Genomic DNA, 18,876 nt, shown 5'->3' on the forward strand with positions numbered 1-18,876 from the left:
GCAGGCAGGCCGTGTGAGTGTACTGATCAGGTGTGCATGGGCTCTTCAAATCATTCCATTTTAGGCCATCGTTTTTTTGGGGGGGGAGAGAGAGAGAAAGAGAGAGAGAGGGAAAGAGAGAGAGAGAGAGAGAGAAAAGAAAGAGAGAGAGAGGAAAGAGAGAGAATGGGGGGTCTCTAAGGTTCCCCTTTTCGTTTCATGGATTTCATCACAAACCCGTTTTGCACTGCAGTGTGCTGCCCTCTGCTGGTTGTGTATAGAAGCAGGAAGAGACTTCACAGAATGCGACCAAAAGTTGTAAAAAAGATTTCTCATAATTTCAGACATTATGAAAGAAAAAATTATTGTTGATTCTTTAGCCTCTATAATCACGGCTGCTAATGTCACCTATAAGGTTGTACTAACAATGACTGGGACACACATTACAGTCACTTCACTTATTGTAAGGAGTCTTAGATAAAAGAATCAGCTAAAGCATTCAAATTTATTTAGCAGTCTGTTCTAAATTGTAGGTTACTGCAAACTGCCTCACTCCTCCAGCTCTGAACGACAACCTCCTCTTTCTGTGGCTCAAACAGCATACTGAAGACAATGTGCGTAAGCAGGGGCTGGCTATTTTCAGCTGAATGGAGAGTCTTGGCTCTCAAACATGGGAAAAATGCCTCCACCCTGGAGAAATGTGGCCCCAGACTCTTTCAAGTACATTAAAGCACATGCAAATTGTTCCACCCAATGCAAATCTTACCTTGGTAAAAATATGAAACGTTCTGATAAGTGTTTTAAAACACAGTTCACAAGCTGTTGTCACAGTCCCTGGCTAGCCTACTATTTATGAATCCCACAGAGCCCTGCAGGCCTTGTTGAAGACAAAAACTAAACTGAGTCTGAGGGCAGAAACTATATGCAAACATCAACAGAACATCTATCGGTCTACTTTTAGAAAACAAAAGATTTTAAGAAAAGATTTGGGTGACGCCTATCAATTAATAAGAATGTTTATCCGGTAACGGTCGCTCAGTCTGAACATGCATAAAAGTAACTATTTTTAAACGACCATCCCACTGCCAGACCAACTCGAGTGTGTTATTCTTTAATTCCCCAACACAACACAGAGACTGAACACAGCGATAGTCGTGATCCCATTAAAGCTCCTTGCAAGAAAATCTCGCTCCTTCCAAACGTAACCTATTTGACCTGTCAAGGTCATTCAAAGACTCTGCAGCTGAGTCCTTTCCACCTCGGAGAGTCAACTAACACGTGAAGTCAGTCACCCAGAAGTAGGGCAACAGAGCCAGTTTTTTGTTTGTGACCGTTCTGCGGTGTTGACGTGAACTCTGAGTGGATAGGTGAGATTGGTGGCACCTGCCTGCCGACCTGCTTGTCACCTTAATCACTTTCCCTCTGCTGTTGAATTCCCCAGCACTGAATGGGATCTTTCAGCCTGTCATGCTACATTGCCATTGATAAGTAGCCACACAGCACCCATCTACCCATCTTTCTTAATGGGGACTGGAGACCGTGGAGCAACCCCTTGTTGCCATGGTAGCATCGAGTTTTCGCATTCCCAACACGCGCGCAGAACGCGCGCCATTCGTTCTGAGACCGACCGCGCCACAACAGAGCGAGCGCTCGCTGCTCTCCCGGGGAGTCGGGCCAGGTTTATTTACCCGTTCCTCTGATGGGCGAGACAACGCTTAATCCCAGCTCCGGCCCCGGTGCTGAACCCGCTTGCTGAAAATGAATAGAATGTGACCTAGCATGGTAGCTCTCCTACGCTTTCATTCACATCTCCACCCGAGGACGCGTTCAACTGTGTTTATGAGTAGATATTTTTTTATTACAAACTACATGATACCAGTTACAAGTCGTTTTGGAAACTACCTAAATATATAATAAAACAAAATGAAAGCAGTGGTATTCCACTTCCCTTTCAACCTGCTATGGGAAATTCTAGGAAAACAGAATGTACTGGATTATTCAAAATGGGATTTTGACAAGCACAGGGTGCCAGTCTCTTTGTCAAACAGAGGGTTAATTATTCACAAAGAACAAGCACAATTTCTCTCAATCCAAATGTGTGTTACGTGTGTGTATTTTTATGTGGTGTCTGTATGTACATGTGTGTTTACTGCATGTATGCAGTGTTTTGGGATGTGTGCTGCATGCCTGGACATGTCTGCTGTTCAGTAGGAGCAGAGGTGGCATACACAGTCCTGCTAGGAGCAGAGAGAAGGACGACAGGAGACTGGAGACGGAGGGCCTATCGAGGTGAACATGGGATACAGGCAGTCTGGACCGTGAGTAACAGGGGTTGGCTGGTGTTGTGGGGCTAATCTTTAGCAGACAAGGTGCCCAGATTGCTGTGGAGCTAGTGTCTCATTAGCTGTCCTTATGCCATGTGTGGCATAAAGAGAGTTTCCACTCACCTTTGTGGATAGGACAATGTGATTTCTGTGTGATTTCTGTGCTCCTAGTGGTTTATTCTGGCACTGGGCACCACAGCGTAAATGTTGCTTTATGTAACCCGCAGCAACAAAACACCCTTCAAGGTGAAGGTAACGTGTGAGCGTGAAACAGAGGGTGCTTGACTGTGTAGAGAGCTACAGTGGAGCTTAAAATAGAAGAGCAGACACACATTTAAGGACAGTGTGTGCCATTTGTTTTTCAGAGTGTGTAAAGGTACACATAAGAGAATAAGAGCATGATTCATGCAGGGATGAATAACACACATGCACACATACATACACACACACACACAGATTACTACTAAATTAAAATGTCACCGTTAGCTTAGGATAGACACAATATTAGAGGTATGTACAAAGTTGCAGTATTTGTAACTTTAACGATGTGTTTTGGAAAGCGTTCCTTTTCATTAACGGTTCAGCACTTGTGGAATGCCTATGGAATGTTACGCATGCTACAGTTGTGTCTGCACTTTGAATATGAAAACACATGAGGATCTAGGTCACCAACAAGCCTCCTGGCAGCTCTACACACACCCATCACGACAGTACAGTCATTTACACAAAGGCGCACAGCACTGTATACAGCACCACTGGCTGCCTGAACTTGACCCAACATTGACCCCCTTTAAGGAAGCCGTCCTGGGTGCCCCCCACCCACTCAGGGGCCAGACAGGGTGCAAATTGAGTGGTTCCAAATGTGCCTTTGGACCCAAATGTACTGCTGTGTTCTCTTATTCTTACTGGTCCACTGTCAGTGTAGTGCTGTCTTGTATGGTATTCACTCGAAAATTAGCGATAATATTGCGATGTGATGACGACGATGTAAAATTTGAAAATATCATGAATATTGAATATAAAATAAATAAATAATCTTTTTAGGGTTTGTTTTGCTGGTCCTTGTCCACAGACACACAAACACAAACACACACAAACATTGTTTGTGCACAAACTGAAAATTGCACTTGCACAGGCACTCTTTTGCTTTCTTATTGTCCTGTCACATAAGGACCTCTGCATGAATTGTTCCATGTGAGGTCCATTTTGTCAAGTTGCAAGTATCATGTTATGGCAACTGCTTAAATTTGCACTACACATTTTGTACTTTGTAACAAAAGCTGTTCTATCTAAATTGTTTTTTTCTAATGGAGGCAAAAGAAAATCATATTTTTTTATTATTTAAATGCAAATGCAAACATATCAAGATATGTATAGAATATTGTAAATTCTTTGACAATATCGAGATATCACATTTTTTTATGTATCGCCCAGCCCTACTGTATAGTAGTGTACAAAAAATGATGTTGTGAGGATACTATGTAGTGTAGTAAAATAATAGTGAGGATAATGTAGTGAGGACCATATAATGAGGATCCTGTATTGAGGATAGTGTTGTGAGAATAGTCTAGTTATCGGTGCATAACCACAACAGCACGTCACAGGAGGAATGACTCACAGGGACAGGATGGAACTGCACTCATGTGACAGGTTTCTCACAGCTAATAGCTTCATCATGTTTCAAGATTTCAATTAATATTTGTGTGTGTCCCTTCTTGCTTGTATCTCGCCAGTGCTGTCCCTATATGTGCTATAGAAGTACATTATACTCCACTATGCGTCTCTCTCTGTGTGTCTTCTTTGAGAACATTGATGTTTGTAAGTGTCCATTAAATGACCTGACAGTCTTTCTGATGTGCTATAGAAGAACATTATGTTCTAGAATATATTTGCATGTGTGTGAGTGTATGTGTGTGAGTTTGTGAATGTGTTTACGTGTGTGTACGTGTGTGAGTGGGTGTGTGAGTGTCTTCCTCTATATGAATCAATATGGGCAGGAAGTATATAGATATATGTGCACATGACCTGCCATTACCTTTGTGCTACAAAAGTACACCGTGTCTGTGTGTGTCTGTGTGTCTGCTCATGTTTGTGTGTGTGTGCCTGTGTGGTTGTGTGCATATTGTGTGTGTGTGTGTGTGTGTTTGAGTAATGCACAAAAAAGGAATCTTGGACTAGCTCTCCAGTCTGCTCTCTTTGTTTCCTTCAACCTGCCACTCCCAGACCTCTCCTTCCCACACTCTGAGTCTGGGTGTGGGGTACCTCAGCCCAGTGAGGGCCTTGCCCTGTAGAAGCCAGATTCTACTTGTATGATGCTTTGGATAAAAGTGTCTGTTAAACGAGAGCTGGTTCTGCTGGTGTTGGTGGTCTGGCTGGCTGCTGTGGATAAGGGGGCCAGGCTAGAGGAGGGTCCCAGTACCAGGGTGCTGGGTGGGGGTGTTTATCAGGCCAGCTCTGCCTGCTATGGGTGATAGATCTGAGGAGCAGACAGGAGAGAGGCCTGGGGTCCACAGAGGGGCAGGTTACTTCAGGTCAAGATCAGCTGGGTCATATGCCTCTCAGGCTAGATTTCAACCAGCAGATTTGTCTCTGCAGATAAAATGTATAGAGCGAGCACACAAATACAGCAGTGAAATATTGAACAGCTTAAAAAATGCTGGTCTTGTGTGTATGTGTGTGTTTGTGCATGTGTGTGAATGTGTGTGTGTGTATTTGCGATGTTAGCATATGTGCCAGCCAGTGTGAACGTGTGGTGCATAGCACACACAGCCGACTCACATCCATATGTCTGTATGAGTAAACCTTTGCTGAATCCCCAGCTCTTTCCACCTCCTCCTCCTCCTCCCCCCTCTCCCTCCCTCTGTCTTCCCTCCCTACTCCCACACCCCTCCCTTCTTCTTCCGCCCTCCCTGTGTGAGCGTAGTCTGGGCACGCTGCCAAGTAGAGTGTTTTTTTTGAATGAATACCCGATGCGGCTGATGAAGCTGGCTGGGGGAGGAGCTGTGTCAGTGGAGTATTGAGAGAGGGAGGGGGAGAAAGTGAGGGAGAGGGAGGGGGTAGAAAGAGTGGAGAGAGAGGGAGGGGGAGAGAGGGAGAGAGAGAGGGAGGGAGAGGGGAGAGAGAGGGAAGAGAGACAGGGGGAGAGCAAGTAAGAGAGGCAGCGATAGAGAGAGAGAGAGAGAACTGGCAGTCTGGTGGCCTTGCATAACACACGTTGGAGCTGCCTTGCACGCAGGACTTCATGTGAGCTTCACCAGAGAGGGGGGACTTCCTTTATCGTCAAGCCGTCCTCAGCAGAGTAGGAGGCAGAGGGCGCTCAGCTGGGAGCCTATAGGGGGATGTACCACTGGGCTGGACCGCCGTAGAACCCACACCTCTGGTACCGACCTGCACAAAGGAACCAGTGAGGAGGACGAAAGCACGTCCACAACTCCCAGGCAGCAGAAAGCTCAGGCTATGCTTAGCAAGCAGAGGACTGTGGACTGACTGGTAAGCTCATTCCTTTCAGGCGGTAGGGGTGGGGGGTGGGGGGTGGGTGTCATTTCTCGTTTGTCGCCTGTCTTTTACAGCGTAGTATTTTCCTCCCTGTATTCACCACTCCGGCACTGCTGTTCCGATGCCCCTAGAGGCCAGCCAGCATCTGTTCATCTCAGAGGCTGAGGGCTGGAGAGGCAAAAACAATGCTCCTGGTTCACAGGTCTAATGGAGTTTCCCCCTCTCTCTCTCTCTCTCTCTCTCTCTCTCTCTCTCTCTCTCTCTCTCTCTCTCTCTCGCTCTCTCGCTCTCTCACTATCTCTCACTCTCTATCTGTCTGTCTAAGGATCTGTACATTGTGTGAGTTGTTGGCTGCTGCAGCGGCTCTCTGGAGTCATTGTGGAGACAAACAGGCAGAGCTGGAGCTGGGCTCTCTGTCTGCCTCAGACGGAGAGAGTTAACAGGGCTTGGGTCCGCCTCTTAAAGGGACAGGCACCCCTCTTTGGATGCACACAGGCAAGGGGGAAATGGCTCTTTGGAGCTGCAGAGAACTGGTGACACACTAACGGGCCTTGTTATAAGGAAGGAGTTTGTTTGTGAGGGAAAAAGAGTAATATTATTTGATGGAGACAGAAAATGAGTCTTGCGTGTGGATTCTCTGACCAGTTGTGCGCATTCTGTGCAGTCTGTAGTTCACCGAATGATGATGATATGTGTTTCTAAGTATGCAAATTGGATTTCTGATACTAACTGCTTCAGTGCAACCCGCCACAAGAGGACAGAGGATCTGATTACTGGCTTGTTTACCCTCTATGTTCCCAGAGTTTGGTCTGTGAGTTAATAAGTGAACCCTGCTTCTCACCTCAGTCTCCACACAGTCTCCACAGTCTGCAGAGATATATCAATGCTGGACCGCAGCAGTGTAGACCAGAGGAGAGGAGACGGGATCAGAATCAAATCCTCACGGTGTCTGAACAACCCTCTTCACAAGACAAACTCACACAAAGGGCTCGACTGATGTTAACACCCGAGACCGAGCCTAAAGCCTTGGATGAGACGATAGGGTGTGTGAGGTCCCAGCAGGATTTGTGTATGTGGAGGCAGACAGCTGCGGATGGTGACTGGGAGGTTATGGGGGGTTGTTAGAGGTTTGGGGCTTGGGGGCTTGTACCCCCACCCCTTCCCACCAGCAGACACCCTACTTATCACCTGGGAATGTGTGAGGGAGGATTTGACATTGATGGTCGGTCAGGACACAGTCTACCATATACTATATTTTTTTCTTTTTCCATTCAGGTGTATTTCTGTCTCTCTCACACACACGATTTCTCTCAATTCAATTCAATGATGCTTACTCACTCTTTTTTTCTCTCTCTCTCTCTCTCTCTCTCTCTCTCTCTCTCTCTCTCTCTCTCTCTCTCTCTCCCTCTCTCTCTCTCTCTCTCTCTCTCTCTCTCTCTCTCTCTCTCTCTCACTCACTCACTCACACACACAGAAGCTCTTACTGCGTACACATACACACATACACGCTCTGACGTACCTCTGTGGAGGTTTGTGTGTGTGGGAGTATGAATGAGGATCATTGGATGAGGTCACTCTACCATTCTGTTTGACTAAAGCGGCAGAGGTAGGAAGCTTCAGAGTGTCATGATCTTCACCGACACCCGTCTGTCTGTCCCTTTCCACACAGGAGGTGTCAAGGGTGACAATCTGGAGGCTTCCCCTTTTACGTGCTACATGTGACGACTCTGTGTGTGTGGCTGTGTGGGTGTGACTGTTTGTTTATGACTGTGTGTCTGAAAGTGTCTGTATGACTGTGTGTCTGATAGTGAGTTTCTGACTATATGTGCATGGCTGTGTGTATGACGAGCTGTGTGTCAAACTGTGTGTGTCTAAATGCAGTCCGTTGTTCTCTGTGGTGTCATCAGGGGTGTGTGTTTGTTGGTTTCATTGTTCTAATTATAACTGTCTGTGGAAAATCAAGCAGGCTGCCTGCTCTGTGTATGTGCTTTCTATGCTCCTGCTGCTTAATGCTTTTCCCCATTGTGGATGTGGGTGGACGTATGTGTGCGTGTGTGTGTGAGTGTGTGTACTACACTGCCTCCAGAGCATGTTGAGAGAACCTTCTATAGCTTAGGACATACTGTACTATAGATAGCAGACTGAGACTCCATTCCTTGTACAGTGTGTGTTGTCACGTTGTGGTGTGTAAAGGGGTTGTGTGTGTGTAGTGCCCTGCGAACAGTGTTGTTCTGCCAGTGAAAAGTGGAGCATGGGGTTGTGATGGTGCCGTAGCCATGGCATGCTTAAAGACTCAGTTACCGTGTTCCCTGGGCGTCGTTAGGGCTCTGGGATTATCACACTGTTGTCATGGTGTTGCCGTGGCGGGGTTGTCACGGCGTTGCCGTGGTGATATGTCTGTCGTGTGGTTGTGTTGCTGATGAGGGATCTCTCAGGGAGGAGGTGTGTGTGTGTGTGTGTGTGAAGGGGGGGGGGGGGTGACTACACCACTGTGATGCTGCAGGCTCTGCTCAATGTGGGTCAGGCAAAGCAGCTTTCTCTTTTTGCTTTACATATCTGTATCTGTCTGTCTGTCTTCTTCTTCCTAAAATCTCCCTTTCCCTCCTCCTGTCCATCTCCCTTTCCTCTCCATTGTCTGTCCCCCCTCCCCTCTTTCTACTTCCCTATCTTTTCTCCTCCTTGCCACCTTTTTCCCTCTGTCTCTCTCCTTCCCATCTGCTCTCTCTCACTTTCTATGACTCTTTCCCCTCCTCTCTCTTCGTCTTCTCTTCCCCTTTCTCTTTCTCCATGTATCACACACTCTCTTTCCTCAATATCTTCCTCACTGCCATCTTGCTTTCCTTCTGTCTACCTTCCTCCCTCTCTTACCCTCCCCCGTCCCACCCACCCATCCTCTTTTAACAGCCCCCCCCCCCCACCCCCTCCTCTATTGCACCTCCTTTTTGTTACGTTTGGTTAATCTAGCTGGCTGTGCGCTGAGATAAAGACTGTGGCTGCTTCTCCTATGGATGCCGTGACCTTGTCAAAGTCATGGAGCCTGAGGTTGATGGGCGCAAATTGAGATCCTCTGAGGTCGCCGCTGTGGTTTACCGTTCTATTTATACATCATGTTCAAGGGGCATGTCTGCAGAATAAAGGCTCGTCCATACATCAAACAACACTGGATGACTGAACGGTTGGATTTCATGGTGTGTAATAATCCTCTTGATGGAGGATGTGTGTTTTTGTGGGTACTTGCGTGTGTGGTATGTGTGTTTGTGCGTGTGCGTGTGCGTGTGTGTGGTGTTTGTGTGTTTGTGCATGCTTGTGTATGTGGTCTGTGTTCGTGCTTGCCTGTTTGTGTGTGCACTTGAGTTTGTGTGTGCCCTGCCCTCCGTGTAGGTGTCCCTGGCTAATGAACGACAGAGAGTCCTGTGCACTGAACCTCAGATAAACCTGCAGGCGACACACACTCAGAGGGAGGGAGAGAAGGTGAGAGCTGAAAAATAGAGGAAAAATCTGACAGAGATCAAGAAGAAGGTTATGTTTGTGGGCACACATTATTAATATCTCTGCGTTTGTCTGGGTGTGTGAGGGCTAGTAAGTGCATGTGTGTGTTTTAGTGACTATACCCATTTGTCGATGCCCGTCGTGTGCTCCAGTGGGTTTTTAGGCCTTGCGCTGACAGGGACTCCTGTGGCTGAAGCCTGTGGCTTGTTGGCACAGTGGTGCTTGCTAACCCACTTTCTACAGCTCTACTGGGCCATTCCCTGACACAACACAGGCCAAAACCACTAGTGGGTGCAGATAAAGAGCTAATTTCAGTGTCCACTGAACCCGGCCTCCAGGATACGACATACACTACAACCAGTTACAGAACCTACTCATCTGATACAAAGTTGTATCCCCTCGTCATTTGACCACTGTTTTTACTGTGCGACACCATTCTTTTTCATATTGGATAGAAAGAATACATCAAAGTGCATTTGTGTACGTTGATACGATGCGCTCCGAGTACTATTGTTTTGCCTGCGACATTCACAAAGAGAAGCTTCTGTCAAGAAGTAGGAATCGATATCTGCAGTTTGAGCTCAGATGAGATAACAGCTGCCTCAGTGTTTCAGTCAGACACAAAAGCAACAGGCCTCCAGTCTCTGGGTCTTTCCCCGGGGGCTTTGGAGCTGTATGGTGCTCTCTACCCTGGCCCTCCTTCTCTCCTCTGTATTCTCTGCTGTGGAGTGGAACTGGGACTCTGATAACAGCCCACAGCTACAACTACACACTGCTACAGTGGAACACTCTCTCTTCTTCCACTCTGCGAGCAACTCGCACAAATTCTTAGCTCGGTTTCTAAATGACACAATATAACTGGTGCCTTGTGAAAACACAGCCGATCCAGGAAATGTGTGTCAGCATTTGCATGCTGTGTTTCACAGAAGCAGCTATGAGAGAAAGCATGATGAGATGGATGACTGAGGAGAATCTGACAGTTGTCCCTGGGGAAAAGGCACCCATCGGTTTATCTCATAGTTCATTGGCTACTGGAGGTAAACACATTCCAAATGAATCAGATGCCACCTAGTGGTGTACATTAGAACAGCATCTTAAAGTGTAATTTGTGAATGGGGGATTAAAGAGCAATGATTCAATAGCTGACTCAATGACATGTTGACTGCCTTCCAGAGCAATACTATCTCATCTCTCATTTAGCACTCCTTTTTTCTCCTTCAAGCTGCATCATGTTTCAGTCGCATGTTCTCCTCTGCTCCCCAGATTTGCACTGAGCCTGTGGAGGGAGCCGGCCAGACAGACATGATTCCTCATGAAGTCCATGGATCTTCTCCGTCGCCAGGTGTGACTCCCTGCTCCTGAGGCTGAGGTCTGGAACCAGCCAGCCGGGCAGACGGTCCTCCCTCCTCCCTCCAGCACCACACAGAGAGAGGGGCACAGACAGATAGAGTACTGGACAACAACAAAAAACACGACGAAGTGCACAATGAAGTCCACTCAGGAGCGGAGTAATGGCTGCCTGCCTCCTAAGAAACGAGAGATCCTCGCGCTGGAACAGCGCCCGGTGGTCGTGGCCGCCGCTGCAACAGCTGCCCCTGACAACCAGCACACAGAGAACCTGGCGTGGCTGGCCAGCGTGGCCAGCGAGCGCTGCCGGTCCACCGAGACCAGCAGTCCCCGGTTTCCCATCTCCTCCCCCTCCTCTTCCTCCTCTGCTGCCCCCTCCCTGTCGGCGGTGCCCCTGACCTCCCTCCCCACCATCTACCCCACGGCCCTCACCCAGCAGGGTGGCACCATACAGTATGCCCAACTCGCACCCAACGTCCAGTTTATCAGCTCCGCCCTCACCGGGCCCTACGCTGGCTACATCTCCTCCCAGATCCTCCCCACTAACGCCATCTCCAACCCTGCCTCTGGCCCACAGCGCCCCCAGCTTGATGGCTACACCACCCTGGTCTCCCAGGGGAGCAAGGGCGAGCAGCAGCAGTTCCAAATCAGCCTCTCCCCAGACCTGGCTGTCTCCTCCACCCACGTCTCCAGCCAGTATATCCACCTGGACAGCACTCCTCTGACTGTCTCCGCCCCCTCCGGACACCTCCAGCTCCACCCTCACTCGGGGGTCCTCCCCCATACCCTCACCCTCGGCCCCTCCCAGCTGCTGGTGCAGTACGCCGACGGCCCCCCAGCCAAGAAAGCGGAGGGGTCGAACAAGGGGCTGGTAAACGGAGACCTGGAGTTGGGACTGGGTAAGCCGACAGCTGTGGTGAAGGCAGCAGGAACTGGACATCCACTTAACAACCAGCAGCAGGTTCATGGCTACGAGGCCAGGCATATCCTGCTGCCGGCAGACTATGGCCAGGAGGGCTCCGGCCTGCAGACCTCCCTGGTCCTGGTGGCCAGCCCCCAGCCCAGCACCGGACCTGAGCTGGACACGAGCCCCAACAAGATCATCTCCTCCCTGGTCCACACTGACAAGGGGGGCATCTGCCTGGGGAGGCCAGTCTCCAGGACCTCCTCCTTCTCCCCCCTGTCCTCCTCCGACACCCTGAAGCCCTCCACCCCCCACACGGTCATCCAGACCTCCCACCCTGCCGAGGATCTGCCAGCGAGCCTCTACTCCTCTGGCCACACCCCTATTATAGGCTACATAGCCAGTACGGGCCACCAGCACGCCGTGAGCTACCACGCCACGCTGCCCCAGCACCTGGTCATCCCTGGGGGCCAGTCCCTGCTCATACCAGTCAGCAGCGCCGCCGGTGGCACCCGAACCTCAGACCTGGAGGTTCCTCGCTCCATGACAGCCACGGCCACCACCCCTCAGCTGACGACCGCCATGCCCCATGCCTACCTCGCCACCGCCCTGGCCAAGTGTGAGTTGCTGGGCTCCGATGGACACCAAACTCCTCCTGTGGTCCAGGCCCAGGTTTTGCCCATTGTCCCTGTAAACTCCACCCCTACTGTGGTAGCCTCGTCCTCAGCCCCAGCCCCGGCCCCAGCCCCGGCCCCTGCTGCCCCTGTCTCCATTCAGGCTACCTCCACCTCTCCGGCTGCCCTGCCTCCCTTCTTCATGCGCGGCTCCATCATCCAGCTGGCGGACGGGGAGCTGAAGAGGGTGGAGGACTTGCGGACCGAGGACTTCATTCAAAGCGCTGAGATCAGCAGCGAGCTCAAGATCGACTCATCTACCGTGGAGAGGATCGACTGCAGCCCCACGCCTAACGCTGTGGTCATTCAGTTCGCTGTGGGGGAGCTCAAGGCTCAGGTAAGCTACTGACGGTGGAAGGGGAGCTGTTAAACAAAAATCATGCAGGGAACCATTGTGCTTATGTATGTGAAATAAGTATAATGCGATTCAGGGGCATTAGTTTTATTATACAAGGGTTGAACAAAAAAAGATCAGTCCCACCCACTGTTTATAAAGAAAATGTGAAATAGCCACCTCCTCAGTTATAAAAAAAAGCTGTCCAACCCACATTTCAAAACAAACGTACACTCCTGATATAATAACACACTGCAACAAAGAGCATACCTTTATGGTTCACATCAGTGATCAAAAAATATACAGGTGCAATGATGAAAATTCTGTCAATAATCCTGTGAGTGTGGGTGTGTGTCTTCCTGTGCAGGTGTGTGTGGAGGTGCTAGTGGAGTACCCCTTCTTCGTATTTGGCCAGGGCTGGTCATCTTGCTGCCCTGACCGGACCACTCAGCTTTTCGAGCTGTCGTGTGCCAAGCTGTGTGTTGGCGACGTGTGTGTGTCCTTGACCCTGCGGAGCCTGAGGAATGGCTCCCTGATTGCCGGCCAGGGGTCAGAGATCAAGCCGAGGAGCAGCCAGGGCCCGGAGCCCTTCCAGGGGCCTGGCCAGGGCTCGGACTCCCCTGTCAGGACCAGTCCCAATCATACTGCACACAAAGCAGCCAATGCAGACTGTCTGGAGAAGGACAGAGGCCCTGGCCCAGGGACGGGAGCCTCAGGGAGCGCTGAGCTGAGACTGATCGAACAGAGGAGAACACAGTCGGCCGATGCGGACAAACCGCCGGCCCGTAAGCGGCGCTGGTCAGCCCCGGAAAGAGACCAGACGGAGAAAGCAGAGGAGGAGCCACCCATGACGCTGCCCAAACCCTCTTTCCTCCCTCACGAGGTGAAGGTCAGCATCGAGGGCAGGTCCACCACTGGCAGCTGAGGACTGGGAAAAGTGTCACTTCTGGGGAAAAGAGGATAACAAAAATTGAATGTTTGTGATATATCGTTTGTGCTTTTCTTTTATCTCTACCCTTATTCAGATTACTGTAATATAGAGTGAGTTTACACAGTATTTACATTTGTATTGTTACATACAGGCAAAGTTAGGACGTAATGGAGGTTAGTGCAATTAACCCTGAGAAAGGCCAAGAGCAATGGGCTGGCTGGGGACTGAGCGCAGAAACCACACATCCAAGATAAGCTCACCGCTTCACACCAATGATAAGCTGAGTCTTGTGATACAACCTTTTTTTTTTAAACAGACAAACCAATCAAGCAATGTCACACGTAGTTCCATGTGTTTTTCCTCTGGGAAGCAGGGAAGACACAGGAAGGCCTTGGTGTATGACACAGGTCCACCTCTCAGACTTGATGATAGTAAAGTGCTGTCTGTCTGGGGTGTGTGGTGTGGGGAAGGGGGGACAAGAAGTGGGAGGGGGGATGACTGCTCCAGTAGCACTTTACCTTGCACAGGTCGGACTGACGGAGACACCCCTCTGGTTATCCCCATGGAAACACATTAGCAACTAACTGGATTGGCGGTGATGTCATCCCTCCTGTGTATCTCTTGCGATTTGGGTTTGTGTTGGTCTTGAATCTCTTGTTCATTTTGTTTCGTCTTGGTATTGAGGCTGCCCCCAATACCAGTTGTGTGTGTAGTGGTGCTGTTTCACAGACAGGGAAGGAACAGGTGTATGTTTGTGTCTATTTGTTTTTTGAGTGAATGTTCAAATGTGTGTGTGTGTGTGTGTGTGTGTGTGTGCACTATGTGTTCATACATGTGTGTGTGTGTGTTGTGCTTGCATGCGTGTGTAAGTGTGTGTAGCTCTCTGGCTCGAGTGTATCCCAGTCTCCTCTTGAGCATACTGGCTTTGAGACTGCAGGCCACGATCGGTCTTAATGTACCTCTTAACCATCACACTGTATCTCTGCAATACTGAGCTACAAACACGCTCATCTCAGCTCGATGAGCTGATTGATGGGTTTCTGTGTAACATCATTGCAGAGATGCGCGCACAACTAGGGGGCAAAAAAGCAGCAATGTTCACAGCATTTCTAGCAGAGCAAAGCTCCAAAGCAGAGGTGACAGAGCAGAGTTGTTGTGAAGCTGCACTAATTGCCAAAAAGATAGATGGATATAGTTATGGAGGTAATTCAATGCATCCAATGATTTGTATGCACGCAGATACTCCTTTGTATAAACACTGGGATTCTTTGTGAGATAGGTGTATGTGTAGGTAAGGCCATATGACCATTGCCCACTTGAACATCTAAATCACATTTATCGTCTTGAATAGTGTAGGGATTCAATGGCTGTTTACAATATTCGGACTTGCTAGCACAGCAGTTTTGCTCCCTTGATGTAAGCGCACCCAGTTATGTGTGTGTACAAGAAACCCTTCTATTATAAAATGCTAATGACTGAACCCACATATTTTGCTATATTATGACATTTCAGTCGAAACACAAATAAGAAATTGTGGTGATTTGATTTCATGAAGGCCGAATCCTGTGTGGATATAGCACGAGATTGCAATGTTGTGATCAGGCAAAGTGATCCAACCCCTGGAGTCTGAATGACGTTGTGTGATTAAAGATTATAAATCCACTCCACTATTAGACCCTCCCTGCTCAGGCCCTGTTCCTGTGTGCAATATTGATAATAACTGTATTTACGTAGGTCTAGTTAACATAAGTTATCCCCTGTCATCATTGCCAGATCATGGCTCTGCATTGTTTTGACAATACAAATGCCCAGTGACCAGTGTACTCCAGGTTAATCTTGCAAGGAGAAACGCCATTCAGCCTTTAGTTATATTTTGATAGCTTTAATTCTGGCACACAAGATAGCTCTGTCTTTCCATCTGTAGATGACCCTGTCTTATCAAAACCTGTACTCTAAACTGACACAGCCAGAAGGGGGTGGTTACTAAACAACCATCTCCTACCTTGTACACTTGATTCCTGACCCCTGTAATCTCTGTTAGATGGATACGGTGTTATTACAGAACAGCCAAAAATAAATCACACATTAAACAGTAATTACTCAGGAATGGCTTGTGTGTGTGTTTGTGTGTGTGAGCGTGCATGTGTGTGTGTATACTAACCAGCAGCACTTTTATGTAACTAAGGGTGAGAAGTGGAGTCTCCGTGCCCCTCAGTAATGTTATCATGCCAACTCCCTCCTGTCCAACAGCTAGCCAGCTCCAGGAATCAGAAGGTTGTACATATCAGATCATAGGTGAGGTGGTGATGGTCATCAAGTGTAGTGGTATATAGGAAAGCACATCTATCAATCATTGGTCAACATGATCCTGGACTGACTAACCTCTCTGAACTTGAATTAGGCCTGATACATTTGTGTTTCTGAGAGAGAGAAAGAGAGAGAGAAAGAGAGAGAGAGAGAGAGAGAGAGAGAGAGAGAGAGAGAGAGAGAGAAAGAAAGAGAAAGAGAGGCATGCAGGCAGGCAGGCCGTGTGAGTGTACTGATCAGGTGTGCATGGGCTCTTCAAATCATTCCATTTTAGGCCATCGGTTTTGCTGTGGTCCCCCGCTGTGTTTGTAACCATTTCAATAGAAAATGTTGAACTAAATGTATGAATGTGTGATAGGTTTCCAGGAGGAACAGCTTCTAATGGAAGCATTTCTACATACATCTCTGTTGTAATCAACTTGCACATTTTTTTATGAATGTTAAGATGAACTGCAGTCTAAAAGCAACCCCGATGACGACATGTCCATTTATTTGTTGTTTGATCTGACACCTCTCCCTTATTGTTATAGTGGCTAATCAGACTCCTGGACTGTTGTTTGTGTCTTGTCGGTGTTACAGGCAAACTGCCAGACAGACCTCTCAGGACTAGACTCTGCCCTCTGACTGTTCTCCTTAAATATATATATATATATATATATATATATATATATATATATATATATGTATATGTATATATATATATATATATGTATATATATAAATGTATGTAACCCATTGCTATCATCGTACTATCTGTGTCTTAATGGTTATCATTCTGAGTTTTGTGCAACAGTGTGCTGTAATGCTGTCACAGGAGCATCCCTATTTGCTTCTTTAATGACACAAAGTTTTGCAAAATCCAGATCCAATATGTACCAATGACAACATTCTTAATTTAAGCTTTTCATTGTGAGTGACGAGATTTGCGTTGAGTGGTGATAATTTGAGTTGTCATGGACATTTGATGTTATCGTCCTCAGAGGCCGTCAGTGTTTCAAATGGAAATGATTTATTGAGTGTGGGTCCCCCCTAGTGGTAGGCCAGCAGAGTAGCACATTGGCAACTGTTTCCAAGAAGGTAGGAGGTGGTGGTGGGGTGGGGTTTCTGGTGCTAAATATCTGAAACCTTTGACGCTACTGATTACAGTACTTTTTCATTTCCCTCCTCATGTTCACAGTGAGAGAGAGAGAGAGAGAGAGAGAGAGAGAGAAACAGAGAGAGAGAGACAGAGAGAGAGAGATTGAGAGAGAGAGAGAGAGAGAGAGAGAGAGAGAGAGAGAGAGAGAGAGAGAGAGAGAGAGAGAGAGAAAGAAAGAAAGAAAGAAAGAAAGAGAGAAAGAGAGAGATTGTACGGAAAAATGGAGCAATGAAACGTTGTTGAATTGTTAATCGCATCAAAGACAGAGTACTGAGACATGGCCAAAGTCTTCCAGCTTGTGTTGTGGTCTCTTCTAGTTTGCTACCATACACAACTGATGTACACGGACATTCCATGAAACAGGTTTCCCTGGAGACACAATAGGAAGGATGAGGACTCAACTATACATTGCATGAAGTGTAGTTTGATTTCAAATACGTTTTTGCACCTTTTTCTATGTTTGTATACTCTATCGTGTAACATTTACCATTCATTTACCATTACTTTGCAATTCCATTTGACATGAACTCAAACCAACAGAAAACTATAGGAATGAAGACTTTTCTTAAATCAGATTTGTCCTGTTTAAGTCATCGTCCCCAATTTGATGCCATTTGCAGGTTTTCTTGTTTGAGAAAATGAGATCATTATTTTAAATGTTTGATTTTAGATTGATCAAATTTGTTCAAAGAAATAAAATGTATAAACAAGTGTATTGTCTCTGTATACGCCTGGTAATAAAATAACAGAGCCCATTGGTATTCTTCTACGTTCGTGCTTTTTTCTTGTCTGTCCAGAAACACCACTAAACTATTTATTTATCTAACACCCAGTTCAAACACATGAATGACAACCAATAAAAAAGCATGTGCATTTGTTCGTTTTTGTGAGGTGTGCATACCTTTGTATCTGTGTGCGTGTTTGCGTGTGAGTGCATTCTTGTGTATTTGTGTGGATCTGTTTGTGTGTGCATGTGTGTCTCCCTCCCTCAGAGCAGTGCAGAGGCAGCTGCAGTGTAGTAGCAACAGCAGCAGCACTGTCACTGGTCACCTGATACAAGCTGTTGTCAGGTGGACCTATTAGAGTGCAGAAGCCCAGCTACTGACAGGTCCAGAACAGAATGTAAACACCACCCCAGTATCTCACAAGATGGAAGATTAGAAAAGACCACTAGTTAACCACAAACTGCACTGTTTCTCTCCTGCAATGAATGATAATGAATTCATCCACTACATTAGAATTATTTATGAGCTGATGTTTAGTATCCATTCACAGTCTAAAACCACAAACTATCCATAACCATCAACTCCAATTCAATCCTCAAAAAACGGCGCACTACCAAAATAATCCACTGGATGGAGTAAGAGTCATATGATCAACTTGTGGTTTGCGACAAGGTCTTTCTACAGCTGATTGCATAAGTCAGAAACAGGACAACGTGAACAATAAACACTTAATTAAGGACACTTTATTTGAACAATCCATCATCCAATGGTATGCTAACCAAAACAACAATCCAATATGTGATGAAATTATGCTAGTTAGGGATATTTACATACATATTTACATACTGTACTGTATCCATGATTCTAAACCACTGTATCTATGCATGTAATATCATGTTCTAATAACATGAGTTTATTCATAATCTTTTTTTTTTTTTCCTTTTCTCCTATTGACTTCTACAACATTAATAGTTACATGTGACACAATATCTTGAGTTGATTTGACAGTTCATCTAAAGATTTGGGGATTCTTTTGTTTTGAGTGAATTTCTTCACATAATATTTAACAATAAAATCTTTAAAAGTTTTTAAAACATTTCCCTTTATATCCAGATCAGTCTGAATCTGTTTAGGGTCCTGATCCCTTCAGGGTTTGGAATATGCTTGGAGAGCACTTATTTACAACAATCGGAATAATCAAGCTCAAATAAAATAATGCCAGTGTAAAC

At 47.0% G+C, this 18,876-nt stretch overlaps 1 protein-coding gene across 5 annotated transcripts; it reads left to right on the top strand.

Moving 5' to 3' along the window:
- The first annotated feature begins 1,610 nt into the window (after nucleotides 1–1,610).
- On the top strand, nucleotides 1,611–13,893 carry LOC146300563 (ataxin-1-like). 5 transcript variants are annotated; one of them, XM_084669242.1, is made up of 5 exons: nucleotides 1,611–1,761; nucleotides 2,143–2,297; nucleotides 10,214–10,324; nucleotides 10,551–12,549; nucleotides 12,914–13,893. In XM_084669242.1, exons 4-5 carry the CDS (start codon nucleotides 10,774–10,776, stop codon nucleotides 13,469–13,471), a joined length of 2,334 nt encoding a protein of 777 aa, XP_084525368.1. In that variant the 5' UTR covers nucleotides 1,611–1,761; nucleotides 2,143–2,297; nucleotides 10,214–10,324; nucleotides 10,551–10,773; the 3' UTR covers nucleotides 13,472–13,893. The 5 variants fall into 5 exon arrangements, with proteins under 5 accessions (XP_084525368.1, XP_084525370.1, XP_084525371.1 ...); XM_084669244.1 differs by having other exon boundaries at nucleotides 2,191–2,297; XM_084669245.1 differs by lacking the exon at nucleotides 10,214–10,324.
- Nucleotides 13,894–18,876: the final 4,983 nt, after the last annotated feature.

Source organism: Hypomesus nipponensis, chromosome 2 (genome assembly GCF_054491055.1).
Source record: "Hypomesus nipponensis isolate SF chromosome 2, ASM5449105v1, whole genome shotgun sequence".
NCBI lineage: Eukaryota > Metazoa > Chordata > Actinopteri > Osmeriformes > Osmeridae > Hypomesus > Hypomesus nipponensis.